Source organism: Colobus angolensis, unplaced genomic scaffold (assembly GCF_000951035.1).
Source record: "Colobus angolensis palliatus isolate OR3802 unplaced genomic scaffold, Cang.pa_1.0 Scaffold44, whole genome shotgun sequence".
NCBI classification, from domain to species: domain Eukaryota; kingdom Metazoa; phylum Chordata; class Mammalia; order Primates; family Cercopithecidae; genus Colobus; species Colobus angolensis.
Window position 1 is genome coordinate 4,766,155 of NW_012117821.1, and position 20,468 is coordinate 4,786,622.

A 20,468-nucleotide genomic window follows, 5' to 3' on the forward strand; every position below is an offset into this window, starting at 1 on the left:
GAATTCCTACGTACATCTAAACAGGCATAGATAAAATCAGTAACCTCATTCATGCCATAATGTTAATAAAAACTACAGGCATTATTCTAATAAAGACTAAGAGCAATATAGCATTTTACAGTTATACAGCATTTTAAAGATCCTTTGCAGCCTGCAAAGCACACTGAAGTATATTATCTCATTTAGCAGGAGTGTATGCATTTTGAAAAGATGCCTGGAGGTGGCAATGTCTTCATTGGTTGGAACAACCCTTTCCACTATGTATTTCAAGCACGGTGGAGAAAGGAGGGGGTTTTTGATAAGGGGAAACCAGTTTGTACTACTCAAAGGGGAACACCTGGGACTCCACTAATTTGTCTCCCTGGTTTTCAAAACAACCTCTTGACTACCTCCTCTAGTTCTCAAAATCTAGTGTACAAAGGTATTGCCAGGAGAGCTTCTTCAAATGGAGATTCCTGAGGCCCAGGTCCAGACATCCAGATCAGGGATTTCCAGGTGGGGCCCAATAATCTATCTGCATTTTTAAAATTTCTTTTTATTTGTGCAAAGTTGTGGGGCAAAGTTTTACATGTATATGATGCATAGTGACTGAATTAGGATATTTAGGGCACCTGTCACCTAAGTACAATATATTTTTTTAAGTATAGTTATTCTACTCTATTTTATTGAACACTGCATTTATTCCTTCTATCTAGAGTCTGCATTTTTAGCAAGCACCTCGGGTATTCACTGCTGGTTCTCCCTTGGTCATCACCCCTTTGAATTTTACAGATGAGGATGCAGAAAGCCAGAGGAATCCTATTAGTGCCCCAAGCCCTGGCTGCCCAGTGGCAGGAGTAGAATTAGCAACAAGAAGTCCCGCCTCCTACTCCAATACTCTTTCCATTACACTTCAGAGTCCATGAACTGTTTTCTTTTCTTCTCCTAACTTGTTGAGTTTCTTTCAGCTCTGGAAAAATCCTAAAAAAGTCTCATTTAAAAAATGGATGAAGGTATGTTTCCCTCAATTATGTAACTCATGTTCTAAGTCTCCATTTAAAAGTGGAAAACAGTCATATAACCCAACTCCATTTGTTCTATTTCACTGTCACATCTTTCCATGACACTTGTTAAATGAAGATAGTAATGTTAAGAAATGTTAGGAAGCAGGATGGGATCTCAGACTTCGCATTCCCAGTGTCACTTGGAGAAGGGCATGGCCATCCCATTTTAAATCCCCTAGTGCTTTTAGCCCACTCCTTGGCAATTATTGCACACTGTGGTGCCTTTTATAGATCAGACTGGTTCCAGGGTCTGACCTTTTCAATGCTTCAGTCTCCTTGCATCCATCCAAAATGCTAAGTCTGCAGAGCTGGGATCCCCCACGGGTTCCCTCTCTATCTGCCTCCATTGTGCACAGTTCTGCCCAAATTACTTGACAGCTCTCTTCAACACACTCTTAGGGGAAAAGGTTGGAGAATGTCTGAATATGACACGCTGTCCAGCGAAGAGATGAGAGGAGGTGGGACAAGCCCCTAATCCATCATCCAGATTGTCTTTTCAAAGAGTGGAAGCAGGTGAGATGCCTAAAAGGGAAGAATGTGTCCTGACTTGGAAAGATTTCAGGATTCCTAAATGAGAATTTTGTCTCTCATTGTATTTGTAAGCAATGAGGATTGAAATGGTAGAATATACTACATTCAGAAATACAGACATGTATAGAGGAAGAAGGCCAGTGCCTTTAAAAAGCAATACACTGACAGCTGAAAAAGCCTAACTGCCTGAAGAATCTATTTTAGGCATATCTTTGAGAGCTAAACAGGCTAGGGTGGGAGTGAATGATCCTCAGTGCCATTCGCCACCAAGTAAATGAAGGGGTCTATTTCTTCCAATCCAATGCATTAGCACCATGCATTAACACCAAACTGGCCAAAATCATGTCCATGTGAGTGTGGCCAGTTATCTTCTCACCAAATCAGGTTAGCCCACTGATATAGCAATGGGTCACCAGGTGGCATCCTCCTAAAACAATGGTTTGGGTAGTTTGGCAAAGACTTTAACCATTCAAGCAGTGTCTACACTATGGAATTAGACATTTCAGGGTGGTGTGGGCACTGAGGAAAGATAACCTGCAGACTGTTATACCCATATGCAGCTTGTGTGAAATGAAAAGACCACTCTAGATCAATGATTTTCTAAATATTTTCATTTACTTCTTTGATGAATGGCCTTCTGTCATTAAAAAAACTTATATAGAAGTCTAATACATAAAACTAATTAAAAATCTGAGTACTTCTGGCTCGACCAAAAATGACGGGTGTAAGAACTTGATCACTAAGCATCGCACAGCCATCTCTGTACCTAATGTAGTACCTTAGGCAATATGTCAGACTACCCATAAGGCTTCCAACTGTACTGTTGGAGAAATCACTAGACCAGATAATCTCTCATGGTTCTTCCCACTCTAACTTTTCTATAACTCTTGAGTATAAATGAGAGTATATCAATTCAGTGGCATATTCTGCCACTACCAAAATGATCTTTATGAATGCTATGTACATATGTAGCAAACTGTTTATGTTAGGTGTAAGGTTTTTTTTTTAAAGATGTAAAATAGTCATACAATGTAACTGAAATTTTGTGAGAAATTATTTTCATGTGTATAAAACTTAAAAGAGGGCAAGAAAGGAAGAAAGTATTGTGTTAAAATGATTATCTTCAGTTTAGTTTTAAAAAATGTTTAATGCTGTTTTCAATTAAATAAAAATATACGGTTTCAAAACATACACATTTGGTACACACACTTAAAGTGTACAACTGTATAATTTTTCACTGGAGAATGGAACTTGAGATCAGGATGCCTTAGAAGATTTGCATCTGTCATAAGTCAGTAGCTCATCTATTGACAGACAGTTGCATATAAATGCACTTAAGCATCACAAGAAACTGCCAAATGTTAATAAATCTTCATAAAACATGAATATCATGCCATTCTCTTGCACAAAAGATGAATGTCCTCTATTACCAAGACAGACAACTCCAAACCACTTACCTGGCATGTGAGGAGCTTCACAATCTGAATCTAGTCTATATCTCTGCTTTATTTCTCATTGCTCCTCAATGCAAAGTGGTTTTTTTTTTTTCTAACACAGTTGCTGGGAGTGAGGGGCAAAATATTTTGTGCCTCAGAGCACATTCTGCAATGTCTGCACACATTTTGGGGTTGTCACAACTAGAAGGCTGCAGGAGGCACTCACTGAGTAGAAACCAGGGATCTAGTCAACATCTTAGAATGCAAAGAACAATTATCCAGCCCAAAATGTCAAAAACATAGAGGTTGAGAGACCCTATTCTAGCGGATTAACCACCTACTCTCTGTACATATGACCTCAGCTTTCATCCAGTTGTTCTTCCTTCCAGAAGGACCTGTTTCACTTTCTTACTTGGCAATTCAAACCATTCTTCAGGATTCTTCCATCATATCTCCTCCAGGAACCCTTTTCTGGGAACACCAGGATGGCATGAGACCTTTATCTTCTGAGCAGTCCTAACACTTCCTTTAATACTCTTTTGGTGCTTTCCATTTCTGGCCATGGTCCCTCTTCAATGTGCAAGAATTTGTCTCAACATTTGCATTACGTCTGCTAAAGTACACATGATCTGATATAACACAATTTTAGTTTAAGGATTTTGAATTTTACTTAATTTTATTAATATCAAGCCAGAAATATTTTTCCTCTAAAAATAGTAGTTTTAGCAAGTATAATAATAAGCCATATGCTGATTGCTGGAAAAACAGGTCAAAAATATGAACTCTGACTATTAGGCAATGGGATTTGAATGTTGAAAAAAGTGCAGATGCTTTCTAACTTGCTTAGTTTCAAAGTGATGCTATGTGCCATTTGCTACCAAATTAACAAGGATAGTCATTTATTCCAATTATCTCCTCTTATTATAAGTTGTTTTATTATTAATTTCATAGCTGGTATTTATTAAGCACTTACTGTGCTCCAGGCTAAGAGGAATGACATTCAGCCAGCGGGGAAAGGCAGGATGTAGCATCTGGTATCCTTTCTGACTGGTGGCACACTGGTCACAAAGGTTAAATGCAACTGCCAAAAGCCACATAACTATTAAGGGCAGAGCTTTGTGTTTAGATACCAAATATCCCCATAGGTGTTTATCCTTACTCACATCACACTCTTCTAATAACTTGAAGTTTATAAAGCATATTTTCTTTGTAGTCTGAAGAATTGTAGGGCACCAACGAGCAACCATATGTGTCCTTAGGCAAATTACATATATATCTCAAGGTTACCCTGTTCAGTCATGCCAATCTGAAGGGAGATGCTGTGTACAACATGTCTTTACTTACAATAGCACCAAAACTGAATATTCATAGGAATGACATTAATTAAAAACACGTAGGGCTAATATGAAGAAAACTTTACTAAGGAATGAACAGAAGGGAATAAAAAGAGAGACAAACCATGTGGCCAAACACAAATACCGGATATTGAAAAAAATTCCACTATTTTCAAATGAATGTATAGCTTTGCTGAAATTCTACTTAATAGTCTAATTAGCTGCTTTATGGGGAGGAAGAGATTTTGAAACATGACAAGGTGATTCTAAATTCATTCAGATGAATCAATAAGTAAAATAAACCAAGAATATTTCGAAAAAGAAGAGTTCTATTTTTGTTCTATTTTGTTGTATTTTGCAGAGAAGAGACTTACCCAGCCAGACATTCTATTGTGTTATAAACAACAACTAAATGCAATGTGTTCTGGCCACAGGGCACAGAAGACTGACCAATACGATAAAACCAAAGCTGCAAAATGCCACCGACCTTGAGACCTCGAGGGCTCCTAACCTCAGACCAGAGTTTATCTTACCTAAAAAACCATCAGAGGAAATCAGTCCAAAATATGGGCACAGAATTAAGTGAAAAGATGTTCACTGCATTTCATTTTACTTCAAAAAAAAAATAGAAATCCTATAAATCTTAAAAATATGGAAAATTATTAAATTATCAAAATGATTAAATTGTCACTAGATGACATAGATAACTATTAATATGAGATTTCTAAAATATATTGTTGGACAATGCTAAATATTTTTATGTCTTTTATATATATCTAATATCTAATATATATGATTGAATAAGACAGCATTTCAAATAAAAAAATTTGTTTGTATTTACATGGTCACGGGCTATGGGTGTTTGATAAACATAAAGTAATAAAAACATTATAAAGGGAAAATGAAAGATTCGATAACATAAATTTTTGTAAGTATAAAGTATGCTAAAAAGCATAATGCAATTAAAAGCCAAAGAATACATGATATAATACTGAAACAAAATGAGAGACGATATAAAGAACCCATAACGAAGAAACAAAAACAGATGGTCACATAAAAGAAAATACAATGGTTAATAGATATACAAAGGCATGTCTAAACTCACTGGTCTGATAAGAAATGCAAATTAAAACAAGGAAAACTCATTTTTGCATATTAAAATGGATAACTTCTTTAAAGTAAATTTTTATGTGATATAGTGAAATGGTATTTTAGTTGTAGTGGAAACTGGTGTAAACTCTTTGGATTTGGCATGACTATATTTTTATATGTATTGTTTGGTAGTCTCTCCTAAAAAAATTATAATAATCAGACCTTGAACAAATAATTACTTAAATGTTTCTAAAACAACATTATAGTGCTTACTTTAATAGTAAAATTTCAGAAGATAAATATCAAATAACAAAAGAAAGATTACATTATTATATATTCACAGATTAGAATACAATTCAATACAAGCTTTAAAATGTTTAGAAAGAGTAGAGGATGGTACAGGAGAATGTTCAATTTCACTTTTAAAAGATTTAAAATTTTATCAGCAATATGATCTGAATGATAAAAATTTAAATATATGTTTAAAATTATACTAGGGAAAAAAGGCTATGAAGATGTACTTGATTTTTTAAGAAGTATTTTCTGGGCAGTAAAATTATAGGTAATTATTTTCTTTTTTTTTTTTTTGTCTTCCCTTGAATGATTATGAGATATATTGTGTTTCCAACCAGAAAAAAAAAAAATGGCTAATGTGTGTCCGCGTCTTTTAAACAATACATTTGTATTTCTGGCATTGCCTCTCCACTTCCCCGACAAGCCTTAGCCACGTCTGCTCCAGGACACCTCTAGGTGGAAGTGTCTCTAAAACTTTTGTATTCCTTCCCAAGTTGTTCCCTGTTTTACATCCTGCTATGGACTGAATTGTATCTCTCCAAAAAAAAAAATATGTTGAAGCTCTAAACTTCAAACTGATGGTATCCGAAGATAAGGCCTTTGGGAAGGAATTAGGTTTGGATGAGGGTGGGGCTCTCATAATGTGATTAGTGCCCTTATAAGAAAGTGCACCAGAGAGCTTGCCCTCTCTCTCTCCACCATGGCAGGATATATCCAGAAGGTGGTCCTCTGCAACCTGGAAGAGGGCCCTCACCAGAAGCCAACCATGCCGGCACCCTGTTTGCACAGTTCTGGATTCCAGAACTGCAAATTTCTGTTGCTTAAGCCTGGAACCAGTCTGTGGTATTTTGTTTTGACAGCCAGCACTGACTAATGCACAGCCCCAGACCAAACTGGAACAGAACAATAACAGATTTCCTCAACAGGGAAGAAAGGATGGTTTCTCCTGCGTGCAACCCAGTATCCAACCTGCATTTTAAATAGCCTCCATGCCTTCAATTTGGTAATTTATCCTTGGGGGCTGAGCTCAACATTGTCATCTTCTCTCTCTAGGCTTCTCCCTAGCCCTCCAATTGTCCTATTCCTGCTCATGGACGTTAACAACTCATCACCACCAACCTATTCAACTCTCCCCCCTTTTTAATGTAACATGCAAGTACTGAAGGCAATCTGAGTTCCAGGAAGATGGCAGTAGTCAAAGTCTCTATGTGGGGGCTTTTCTGACCCACCACCCTCATAGGACAATAAGGTCCTGAAATCTCACCCACTGTGACAACAGTAAAGTTTGCTCCCCTCTGCAAGTTTATTATCAGTGAGTGAAAATAAAGTTAGATTTCACTGTTTCTGAGCAAAATGAGTATTTCTCATGCCCTCTGAGTAATCATCTGCGTGGAATAAGTATTTGGAAGCCATGTGCCTCTAACTAAGGAATCACTGGCCACAAAGCCAGAGAAAGAGAAAACAATGGTGTTTCCATGTGCACTATGGAATTTTTGCTACACTGGATTAGGTGAGTGGATGTAGCTGTCTTTGAATTCCATGTTTAATGCATACAAATCTTTGCAGATCTCCCAAGGCAGGACCAAACATGACTCCCACTTTTCATAGCAAAGAAGTCATTAGGAATATAGTTATATATGTCTCCTACTTCACAGAACTTACATGTACTCAGCATAATCATCAAAAATCTGGCAAGTCTTGACTTCATCCAAAGAGTTGACCATTCTGTCTTGCTCAGTGTCGTGGCTAACTACCACGTGCACCTTATGAACACTGCATTTTAGTCTTAGCATTAAGACAGCTCTTCCACAGACAAGACGCAAGCAGACATACAGCATGGGTAGCCACCAACAGCAAAGCAGAAACTGATTTCTGCTTGCAAGCTGAGCTTTCACATTTCCCCTCCTGACCTTGCATGTATTATTTTGAATGTAATGTATTTTTAAATTGCTGCACCATTTTAAAAATGTAAAGAAGAGCTGAATTAAATATTATTTGTGGCATACCCTGGTTTGCAATGACCTTAAAATCTGATCCCTTATATCAGGTCGATGCCTAAATCCCATTACTTGAGATTGCAAATGACTGTGTTTGCAAAATTGTAGATGCACATTTAGAGGCAGCTTCAAAAATTCAGCCCATAATGTTAACTTTGTTTGAAAAGATCTTGATTTTCCAGGAAGCCATCTCAAGCCATGCTGTCTATTCTTTAACTCTGGCTCTGTCACGGATAATATATTAACAGCCTAAGGATGATTCGGCAGCTGACTCTTCAAGAACCATGGTCCAGGGTCAAAAGAAGTTCTTAAATGAATAGAAGGAGCCCACTTTTGAAGCAAATTATAGGATATATTCCAGAACAGGTGAGATCTACAGAGCTCCAATTCAGGCAAGAGGTGCAAGAGTATTCACTCCAACCACATTATCTCAAGGTAACCATCCTCAAGTTTCACTTCCTGCTTCTCCACCCTTCATCCTCCACTCAGAGCTGCTATTAGGCTGAGATGGGTGTCTAAAATCCAGACAATGAGATTCATATTAGTACTTCTAGTGAAGTATTAGTATTAATGAAATTAACACTTCTCTAAATGAGCATGTACATACATGACTTGTGTGTGTATATGTACACACACAGATATTTACAATAAACAATATTCTTAGAAAACGCGGTCTCGCCATCAAAATATAAAATAATAAAGTGTAACAAAGTCAAGCAATCTCGTGATATTAAGTAAGCCTCACTCAGGTTGAGGATAGGGCCCTGAGGTTTGTTGATCAGCTGTCAAATCCCATAGAGTCTGGGCGTAGGTGTCAGGGATACCAGAACATGGTGATATTTTTCTGTTTCAAGGACACACCCAAACAAGGGGCAAAATGAAATATCTAAGGTTGATACCAATGAAGAGAAAACAGAAGAAGTAGTACGAGACAGAAGTAGTTGTATGTAGACAGGAGGCTACGTGTAGACAGAAGTAGAACCTTATGTTCTAAAATAAACAAGCAAAGAATAAGGATCAGAGTAAAGCATATTGGTTATCTCTTAATAATTCTATATAACAGATTACCACAAAACTTAGGAGCTAAAAACAACAAATATGTATTGTCTCACTGTTTCTGTTGGTCAAGAATCCAGGCATAACTCAGCTGGGTGCCTCTCCCTAAGGAGGTCTCTTACAAGGCTTCTATCAAAGTGTTTGCCAGGGCTGCAGTCACACATGAAGGCTTGAATGGAGAAGGATCTGCTTTTGAACTCACTCATACGACTGTTGATAGAATTCATTTCCTCATTAGAACTAAGCTGTCGGGCCATCAGTTTCTCACTGGCTTTTGGTTGGAGATCTCCCTCCATTCCTTGCCACATGGGACTCTCAATAAGGCAGCTAACAACATGGTAGCTTGCTTTCAGCAAGCAAGCACAAGAATGCACCCAAGAAGAAAACACTGTCTTTTGGTAACCTACTCCCCAAAAAAACTCATTACCTCTGCCACATTACATTCACTAGAAGCAAGTCACTAATCCAGTCTATACTCAAGAGAAAAAGACTATAGACTGGCAGGATTTCCAGAAGACAGAGATCAGTGGAGCCCACTGGGAGGCTGTCTCCCACAAGGAAGAAGTAAATATTAACTAAATAGACTGATACTGCCATATGTTACAGGTGGGAATATACAGCGGAACACAGTTTAGGTAATATTTTGAATGACAGGTTTTAAGATGTTAAAAATGTGTGTGTGTGTGTCTGTGTGTGTGTGTATGTGTATATACATACACATATACACACATATACACATATATAGTTTTTCTAGTGTTCTATTTATTTTTAATGTCAACTTTTATTTTAGAATCAGTGGGTACATGTGTAGGTTTCCAACAAAGGTATATTGTGCAATGCTGAAATTTGAGATACGACTGAACCTGTCACCCAGGTAGTGAGCATAGTACCCAATAGGTAGTTATTCAGCCCTTGCCCCCTTGCACCCTTCTGGTAGTCTCCAGTGTCTATTGTTCCCACCTTTATGTTCATATCCAAGGATTTGCTCCTGCTTATAAGTGAGAACATGTGGTATTTGGTCTTCCGTTCTTATGTTAATTCACTTAGAATTAACTAAGTGAGTGGAAGGGTCACATATAAACAAGGAATGTTCATGTCAGTTGTCTTTCTTCTTGTGGCATGAGATTGATGGCTGAGTCATTCCATGGTGTAAGATTCCTAGGTGACCTATCTTGATTGGATTAGAACATCCAGAATTCATAAAAATATTTCCAGAGGAAGCTTAGTATTGATGCTAATGAATATTATGTTTCATGCTCTGCCTAACCCACAAGCAAGGTGCGGCACCAATGAAGATGTGGATAATAATAACTCCTTACAATTTCCAATGTACTTTCACAACCATTACAACAGTCATCACTGTAGATGAGAGAACAGATGAGAGACATGAACATGGTTCATTCTTTCTGTTGTGTCCTCATCAGAAATCACTTCTGGAACACAGTGATCTTCTGCACAAATCCCCCTCCTAGCTGCTAGTTGCCAACAACTGAGAGTAGCATGGGACAGGAAACTGGACAGTCATGAAGGATCTATCCTTTAGGACACTTGCAAATGTCCAGCTTATAAATAAGAATATTTGTGCAGGGTCACAGGAGCAAAGCTGTGAATCACAACAATCAAATATTGTTATTTGTAGTATTTCTTCTGAATCCCATGTTCAATGTATTTGTCTACATACCACAAGTTAAGTCTTTTTAACATCACCTCGCATTTCAATGTCTTGTTTTTACCATGCCTGCTTTCCGCTCAACATTCCCCAACCATCCTCGATACCTCTTCCCTCCACACCCTCTCTCCCAAAGAAATCATTTTCATGCATGTTATTCTTTTGCTTTGTTTGCTCACTTCATAAGAATTATAAGAATTATGACTCAACAAAAAGTAGAGAACAATAATGTTCGGCTGAGATGTGGATTATTGGCAATAAATTAGACCCATTCAGTTGTTATCACATGCCCATGGGCATCAGCCTTACCGTACACATATTTGCCCAGCAAAATGACAAATCACTTATGTGACATGTTCTTGAGGACTGGTAATAAACATACTACTTAAATCAATGGAGAAGTGAAATTGCCAAGTGTCCACTTGATACATCTGCTCCTTTCAATAACCTTATGAAATTGACAAGAAAAATACTGTTCCCATTAGATGGATGAGGGAACCATAGTTTAAAGAGGTCCCACTTAAGCCAACGTTTGTGCTACACCCAGAGAAATGCATATTTTGTCTTTTCTCAAGGAGATAACAAGTTAATGTTTACATCCCTAACCTATACAAACCATATCTCTTAACATAAGTGGTTTAGAGCTTTAGAAAACCTTGAATTCTGTCTTTGGATTAAAAAAAAAAAGTCTATGTAAAATAAGCTCTTTTGCCATGACTCACATGACACCTAAAAGAATAATCATGGTAATTATATATCAGAAATGGAGAAGTGATAATTACAAAAATGGAATATTCAAAACTACCACTTGGCTAGCTAGCACAGGCATAAACTTTTATATTTCCCCTTGGGTGCATATATGAAAGAAGCACAGAGTGGAGAAGAGACAAAACACAATTATCAGGACCTAGGGACTTGTTTTGTTTTTGTTTTTTTTTACTGCATAAAGGAAGAGGGTGGATGACAGCAGCTGGAAGCTTCTCCTCTTGCTCTTTGCAAAATATAGGAAAATGTTGCCTCTTAGGCACTTAATTTCATTCAGAAACAATGGCACGGCTCATCTAGTCCAGTGTGCTTTCCTCCTTTCCTCCTCTACTAACCTGACTTCCTAGTTGGCCAACTGCCTTATCATCTTAAGAGTTTGTTCCAGAAACAGCAGAGGGCTCTTTCTTTCATTTTCTTTCTTTCCTTTTTTTTTCTTTTTCTTTTTGAATTCTGGACTTCTGAGTGGTGGTATATTGAGAAACTGGACCATCTCAGCTCGGCAAAGGCTGTAGTTCTATAGGTGAAATAGCAGAAAAACAAGTATTTCCCTTTTCTGCCTTAGTCTATCGTAAAACCTCCATAGTTCCAAATACAGGCAAAATAATAGTTGCAATAACAGCTAAAGATGAAATAATAGTAGGCCTGTAAGGGGCAAACATGCTGGAGATAGTTCAGGTGTTGAGTCAAGAGCAACAATCCCAACTCCCTTTTCTCTCCCAACTACTGTGAAACAAACACAGAACAACAAAACAAACAAACAAAAAAAACAGTTGATTTTTCATAGAATGCTTAGGCAATTTTCATTTTAAAATCTGAACATAGTTTTGTGGATGCAGAAGGAATGGGTTGAAGCCACTGCTTCCAAAGATGTTGGTATGAATGTGTGTATGTACAAGGTATTTGTCACCACCATCCTCAACACACACGCACCACATCCCTAAGTTGTGTAAGGCATAAATGGCTATCACATGAGTTTTTAATGGAGTGTTCATAAGATATTCAAAAGAGATATGGAATGAGTACAACCTCCAAAAAAAATTTTTTTTGAGACAGAGTCTCACTCTGTCACCCAAGCTAGAGTACAGTGGCCTAATCTCTGTGATGGCAGTGGCCTAATCTCTGTCACCCAAGCTAGAGTACACTGCAGCCTTGAACTGAGCACAAGTGATCCCTACATCTCAGCCTCCTAAGTAGCTGGGACTACAGGGGCATGCCATGAGGACCAGCTCATCTTTTATTTATTTGTAGAGACAGGGTATCACTATAATGACCAGGCTGGTCTTGAACTCCTGGCCTCAAGCAATCCTCTCACCTCAGCCTCTCAAAGTACTGAGATTACAGACATGAGCCACTGTGACTAACCAAACTTTTTTTTCATTAAGTATATAATTAAGCATTCTATATACTTTGGTTTATTCCTCTTAATCTCCATACCTTTAGCTATCACTTCTGCTAAAATGAAAGCAAGATAAAAGTAAGAAACATTTTCACATTATTGCAGGCAAGTGTAAAAGGCAAATTTGTACAAAACTTGTTACAACCAAGGTAAAAATAGTATGCATGCATAAAGGAATACTAATTAATAAAACACTTTCTGACTAGGAGGAAGGGCTAATTTTCCATTTGAAACATGTATTCATTCCCATAAAAGGTTTTTCAAAATATGCCCCACAGAGGTAGTTCTGAAGGATTTATCACATGTGACAAAAGAAAAGGATTCTGTAGTGAAATAAGTTTGGGAATCAGTGACTTCAAGTTTGGCAGGATTCTTCATTCAGCACTTCTCCAGAGTCTTTAATATCCTAATATGAATCCTGAGTTTCCAGGAGTATAAAATTGAATTATCATAACCTGAATTTATTTGACCACAGAAACTCTTATGAAAGAAGAAGCATTTTGTGAAACCGATGTTCTCCAGAGTACATTTTGGGAAAATGCTGCTTTTTAGAATATGTACATAAAATATATGCACTTTTCCAAAAAGAGGGGGTTAGTAGATAGCAAAGAGCACCTGATCATGACCCTTCTTACAGAGCTCTCTAAGCCCAGTGCCTCTCAAACTTTCATGTGCACATGAATCAGCAAAGGATCATGTTAAATGTAAATCCCAGTTTCATAAGTCTTAATAGGGCCTGAGAGTCTGTATTTCTACCAAGTCCCCAGGTGATGCTGATGCTGCTATTCTACAAACCACTCTGTGTAGCAAAGGACTAGAACAAATTTGTCTGCAAGAGCTGCAACTGTCTAGAGCTGTCTAGAGTGCTATGCTGTTTGATAATTCTTTATCTAAGAAGTAATGAGTGTGTGGATAGGGCTTACCAATAAAACCTGTTGGGTGTGATGCGTTCATGCATGAGTTGCCACCGTCTTCCAAAATCCATGGAGCTGTAGAGCTGCAAAACAATGAAGTGAGGAGAATGTAAGTCTCAAGGAATACTGCTGAGCATGAATACAGATGTTTTCCCTGCACCATCCCAACACCAGAGTGCCCGACACACCCAAGTAGGCCTTTATTTTATCCAGATAAAAAGGTAGGAATATGACTGTGCCATCCTTATCATGGTATCTTCTAGCATTAAGTAGGTTCTCAATATACATCCAATCATCTGATATTTTTGAGCAGAGTATAAATCCACATCTGACGGCCATCACTGTCTCCATTAGGAGTAAATAAAATTGTGTCTTCTTTTTTCTTCAAATTCCATGTAGTCTCTGGCTTCAATTAAATCAATTCAGCAACACTTATTTAAAAACTATTTATTATACAATTCTTACATATAGGACACTCTGAGACTCATGAAGTCAAGGAGAGGCAAATTCTGTGCTCCCAGGAAAAATGAGACATACATATAAAAATGATCATCAGCTGATATAGGAGCCAATATTACACGCAAAATATTGTGCTTTTACTTTCATTTCTTACTGCTCCTATAGATCATCTAAATGAAATGGAGCTCTTCAATATCACCAAAAAGACCAGGCTCATTTACACTCCTATGTTTTTGCAAGATAGCAAGGCTAGGCCACTTTTAGTATTATTCCATGTTTGCTTATTTTTTGAATGTAGAGTCTGACCCCTTTATAACACCTTAGGGATAGGCCAGCATCCCTATAAGTGATTAACTAGGAGTATTGGGCATATTTTCAATTGAATGTCTGGAAGTAAAATATCTGATTCTAACTGCCAATGAAATAATAATAATAATGATAAAAATAATAATTCTACCACGTTGTTCTTTCATATATATTTGAGCCTTACAACAATCCTGAAAGGAAGGTAAGGCAGTTATTACTAACTTAAATCCCTGCTCTTAAGCATTCGGCAATCTGCCCAGGCAGAGTTAATTACTGCTTCCACAGTGCCACCACTGTATTTACTGTCTGCCTCTAAGAAGCTGTTCATAGTAATCCATTGCTGGTTGGCATGTCTCTTCCCTGCTAGACTGAGTCATAAGGGGGCAGGGATCATGCCTTAGCCACCTTTGTATACAGTGGTTTTACAATGCCATGTGAGAACATAAACACCTCTAGCAGGTGAGAACATAAACCTATTTCACAATTAACAAAACTTAATCTTGGAGAAGGTAAGTTTTGGTCAAAGAAACTAGGATTTCAGTTTTCTGATGCCTGGCTCAAGTCTTCTTCCATGGAATCATGATCCAAGTTTATCATGAGAATTCCACCATCCTTATGTTTTACCCAAAAACTTTTACGGATGGGAACACTGAGGAAGCGAGAGTGGCTCTCAAGTTTATAGAAATTGGACAACATGAAGTATATGCCTGTGATTACATCCCCAATATCTGCTCTCCTATAGGGCTGTTGTTTCCACCATACCACACTTGGATAACTTTGCCATCTGGAAAGTTCTAAGTTGATAATCTTACAAATCATACAGAAATAATTCTTTGTAAAAACTTCTGGTACTCTCAAAAGTTTTGTGGGGCTCAGAAAAGTTTTGACTCATTTCAATTTAATTCAGCAAATATGTATTGAACAATGGAGCCATAAAACTATTTTTGTCTAGTAGAGACAGTTTTATATATGTATATCCACACACATATAATTATATATGTACATATGTAGGTATATATGTATATATAGTTATATATGTAGATATATATGTATATGTAGTTATATATGTACATATAGCTATATGTATAAATCTAGTTTTGTGTGTATGTGTGTGTGTATATATTTACCCTCAAAATAGCCTGTAATGTTGTCAGATATACCAAGCTGACTAGTTGCTGTGTTATGAGTTTGAGTTGCATTTGGTTATAAAACAACCTTGTTGGGAAAAGTGTAGGGGAAAAGACCTCTTCCCACACACACATTGAGACAGATCCCAATTGGTCTATGATCCTGTTTGCAAGAAAGAGATCCTGTTAGTTGACTGCCTAAAGAGAAAGGTGGGATGGCCTTCAGATTATATCAGCTTAGCTAGCATTGCTAACCAACTGTTGCAATCTCTGAAAATAAAAGATCTTGAACCCATTATATATATACACACACACACATATATATTTATATATTTTTATGTATATGCTAAATTTATAAGTGAAGGTACTGATGCTTGGTGCTACAAAGTGACTGCATCAACTATACAGAAAATATATACAAGATTTGGCTGATCACAAGTTTCTAGTATACCACACTGACTTTACAGTAACTCTCACAGTATTCATTCTAAACTGGGCTCTCAATCCATGAGTAAGTACTAACTACAATATATGTTCAATTATGCATGCAAGAAATATCTCACCACCCCTCTAGTCACTTTCTTTATTCACTAATTGGTGAATAAAACACTACAAAGCTCTACAACCACTAAATTACATAGTACACAAAACCCCATTCAATTGTTTAGGAAGCAAGCAGAGTAGCCTCTCCCTGATCTACACATACACTTACAGATACATCATGTCAAAGGGAAAATTGGGGCAAGGGCTAAAGCTCTAGAGGTTGACAGATGGGAAAGATTAACCAGGGTAGAAATTAAACAATGAGGCCTCCTGGAAAAACATGTTTTGAGCCAGGTCTTGAGACAACAGTAGCAAAGGTGCCAATATGGCCTATTGTTCGAGGTTAGCTCTACGAGCACCTTTAAGAAAAAGAAGGGATGTGATGACTGTTGTTAGCCAAAAGTGGGGGGAGACTGTCTGTCTGTCCTTCCATCTCCCTATCTCTCTTTCTATCCCTCTGCCCATCTATTTGTGGATATTTCTATATCTATCTATATGTGTATTTATATTGAGAAGTGGGGAAAAAGAACAGGTTTTTAAAGACCAGACCATCCCATTGGGAAGAATATATCCATATATTTTATTGCAAAGACTAAGTTTTTCATGTAGCGTTTTAAAAAATGGATCACTGACCTTCCTATGGCAGGTACCTGAGGGACAGACAGTTAGACTTAAGACATATTTTCCAATTAAATAGAAAAGAGACTTCAGATGGAACCTTCTATAACACAAAGTTCAAAATCTGCCAGCCCTGATTCCAGACATAGCAGAGTACCAAATTATTTCAACAAAACCCAACATGACTGTGTCTTCCTCAGCTGCAAACTCTTAAAACAGGCCAGGTAAAAGCCATGAGGGTCCCACTGACACTGTTAGAGTCTCCATCCTCCAGGGAAATCATCAGTTCTATCATGGATGACTCGGTGGTGGCAGAGCTCTTGCTGGGTCACCCTTGAGAGCAGCATGGCTCCTGTCCTCTCACGCTCTTTCTAACACAAAGAGAGCGAGAACCTGGGCACAGTGGCTCACACCTGTAATCCCAGTACTTTGGAAGGCCGAGACAGGCAGATCCCAAGGTCAGGAAATCAAGACCATCCTGGCCAACATGGTGAACCCCCACCTCTACCAAAAATACAAAAATTAGCTGGGCATGGCAGCAGGCGCCTGTAGTCCCAGCTACTCAGGAGGCTGAGGCAGGAGAATTGCTTGAACCTGGGAGGTGGAGGCTGCAGTGAGCCAAGATCAAGCCACTGCACTCCAGCCTGGGCGACAGAGCAAGACTCCATCTCAAAAAAAAAAAAAAAAATACAGAGAGAACGAGAGAGCCACTGCTGATCTCCTCATTCAGGCCTGTTTCACCTCCTGCCTCCCCTATCTCTGGTTTTGCTTTTTCAGCTCTTCAGTTTGACTGACGGAAAAAAAATTAAATTGAATTATCTGCCTGGAGGCTGACTGAGATGAACAGAAAGAGCAGGCTCCTATTCATTAAGGGCTTTGAGTTAGCTGCCTTGTCTCTCAATCAGCAGTAAGTTGCTGAGTCTGAAACATATTTTATTCTACCACGAACTGGATCTCAAAAACCTCTCCACTTATACATCTACTTCTTTATTTAATCACTTAGTCATTCACTAAAAGTGTGTCAAACAACTACTATGCTCTAGGAACTGAGCTAAGAGCTGGGGTTGCAAAGGTCAAAAATGTCACGATCAGTGGAAACAGAAATGCATGCAATTATACTGCCATGCAAAGTATGCCTTGATATTGATATTAGTTATCTCTGCAACAGCAAGACTGTGGACAATTAGTATGTTCTTCTTTTCGTCCTCTAGATTTCTTTAAATTATTATAAATAAATATTACTTTTGTAATTACAAAATTATAGGTCTAACATTAAAATGGAAATAAAATACATATGTCAACATTTAACAGTAAATTTTAGAAGATTAAGGATATTAAAATGCTCATGACATTATTAATTTAAAAATGTTATAAAACATGTATTTATTAATATTGATGTTAAAGTATTACAAAAATTTGAAACATATTGGAAGGCAATATGCCAAAATATTAGCAGTGGTCATCTCAGAATTGTGAGATTATGGGTAATTTACATATCTTTGAAGTTTCCATCATTTTTAGATGTTTGAACAATAAATATGTATTATATTTCAATAGTAACTTATTCTATTTATATTTTTGTGACAGTAAATTTCTAATTACAATGTGTATATTATATTTATCTCTCAAACTACCTTTTAAAAGGCCATGAATTAATTCTATTTTTTCATGAGAAAACTGGAATTAGACAGAGCAGTACTGAACTTTCCAAAAATAGGAAAATGTCCCAGAAATTATCATGGTTAATGTTGAATCCTTCCCTAGACAGGCAATGCATCAGCTCACAGAATGTTTATACAGTCCTGCATGGCTTCAACCCAACATATTTCATGCAACATTAAAATAACGTGTGTTTTCCAAACAATAAGCTTCTTTAAAAACATTCCTTGTTTATATAGTTACACAAATGAGGCCATGTTCTCTTTCATATCTGGCCATATCATACCCTCTCCCAGCAAAGATGTCCCTCCTGGACATTACCAGAGACCAATCGAGATCCTCTCCTTTCCCTTCTTTCCACTATATGTCATGGCCACATATCTCTTAACAAGCACAAATTCAGCAGTAACAAACACAGAACGAGGACTAAATGAATCACTGGAACAGCTGGAAAATATGAAAGAACATACTCTTTTCCTTATTGATTCCGTTATGAGTTCCCTAATTACATCGGCCTGCCAGAGAAAAGCATCTGATAGCTGAAGAACTAAAGAGGCAATTTAATCAATAGAATATTCCACAGGAAGAACAAAAGACTGTGCCTGGAAAGTCCAAGTTCAAAGAATAATATGAGAACATAGGAGAATCATAAGCATTGTTATGGGGTGAATTTGTGTCCCTCAAGAAAGATATACTAAAGTCCCAGCCCCCAGCATCTCAGAATGTGACCTTACTTGGAAATAACTTCTTTGCAGATGTAATCAAGTTAAAATGAGGGTGTTAGGGTAGGCCCTAATCCAATATGACTGGTGTCCTCATAAGGAGAAATGTAGGCTCATAAGCAGACAGGCAGGCAGGGAATCCTATGTAAAGACACACAAGGAGAACGCCATGAGAAGATGGAGGATTAGAGTGACGTATCTACAAGCCAAGGATGGCTTCAGACATGTTTTCTAAACCAGCAACCACCAGAAGCTAGAAAAAGCAAGGAAGGTTTCCCCTACATGTTTCAGAGGGAGCATAGCCCCCACCTGCCAACATCTTGATTTTGGAATTCCAGCCTCCAGAATTGTGAGACAATATATTTCTGTTGCTTGAAGTCACCGAGTTCATGGGGCTTTGTTACAGCAGCTCTAGGAAACTAACATGGGCCTCTCACACCCCCTGCCAGGACTAGGCAGTCTGGAGAGAGACAGCAATGACAGAGATGCTACATTTCTCTGTGGCTTCCCTGTCACCACCTAGGCATTTAGTTGTAAGGCCAGATTTTCACATCTGTGGCTGGAAGTTAAACCCTCATTTGCCTACATTTCTTTGTCCTGTGCATTTTCAACATGCCTCCACTCCCAGGATACTTTCTAAGAAATGTGAATTTATAATGATCACATGAGGGTGACCAGACTTAGGATACTTTCTAAGAAATGTGAATTTATAATGATCACATGAGGGTGACCAGACTTAGAAGAGGCAACAAAATGTGACTTTATGGAATCTTTCGGTGTTCAAGTGAGTTTCTCTTAAGCCAGCATATCTCCTAGGTAGCCAGCATATCTCCTAGGTAGAGGTGAAAGGATGGGCTGAAATAAACTCTCCTCACAGGAAAGTTAAACTTAACGTATAACTGTGCTGACTCTTTACTCAAAACTTGTGGAGTTCAGGTAGCATTCCGCTGTATTGTGCTCGCGATGGTCTTTTGTCTTTCAAATAAAATGAGGCTGGTTCTCTTAGAAATGAGGTCTCTGCCTCTCTTTCCCTGGAGGCACAAGTGTAGAGTAGGAAAGCTTGGCTGGGCTATATGGAGCTGCAGGGAGAATCCTTTAGTTTGTGGTGGCATTTGTAATAGACAGGAAAGAAACCAGAGTCTCACAGCAGCAGGGAGTCCTTTCCAACCTGCATCTTCAGTTCCTTCCTCAGAAAGTCTCCAACGGATCCTGATAACTGGTGGGAACATTTCTAAGCTCTGGGTCCACAGACAAGAGCTTCTATCTCCAGCTGCCACCTGACCTCAGGTGATCCGCCAGCCTTAGCTTCCCAAAGTGCTGGGTTTACAGGTATGAGCCACTGCTCCCAGCCGGTTTCATATTAATTAAGCACCCAGCATGTGCAAGGCTCAGTGCCAAAGTGTGATGATACAAAGGTGAATAGCACAAGGTTCCCTGATCTCCAGAAACTCAAAACTTAGATGAGAAGACACACACATCAACAGGTAAGTGCAGCACAGTGAGGCCC

At 38.1% G+C, this 20,468-nt stretch overlaps 1 protein-coding gene across 1 annotated transcript in view; it reads right to left on the reverse strand.

Annotated features, from left to right (window-relative positions):
* The window catches only part of SORCS3 (sortilin-related VPS10 domain containing receptor 3), a 617,501-nt gene that overhangs the window by 211,806 nt on the left and 385,227 nt on the right, over positions 1 to 20,468 (reverse strand). Inside the window, exon 5 of the mRNA XM_011957327.1 lies at positions 13,537 to 13,610. Within this exon, the coding sequence (XP_011812717.1) occupies positions 13,537 to 13,610 (74 nt within the window). The remainder of the gene's footprint in view (positions 1 to 13,536; positions 13,611 to 20,468) is intronic.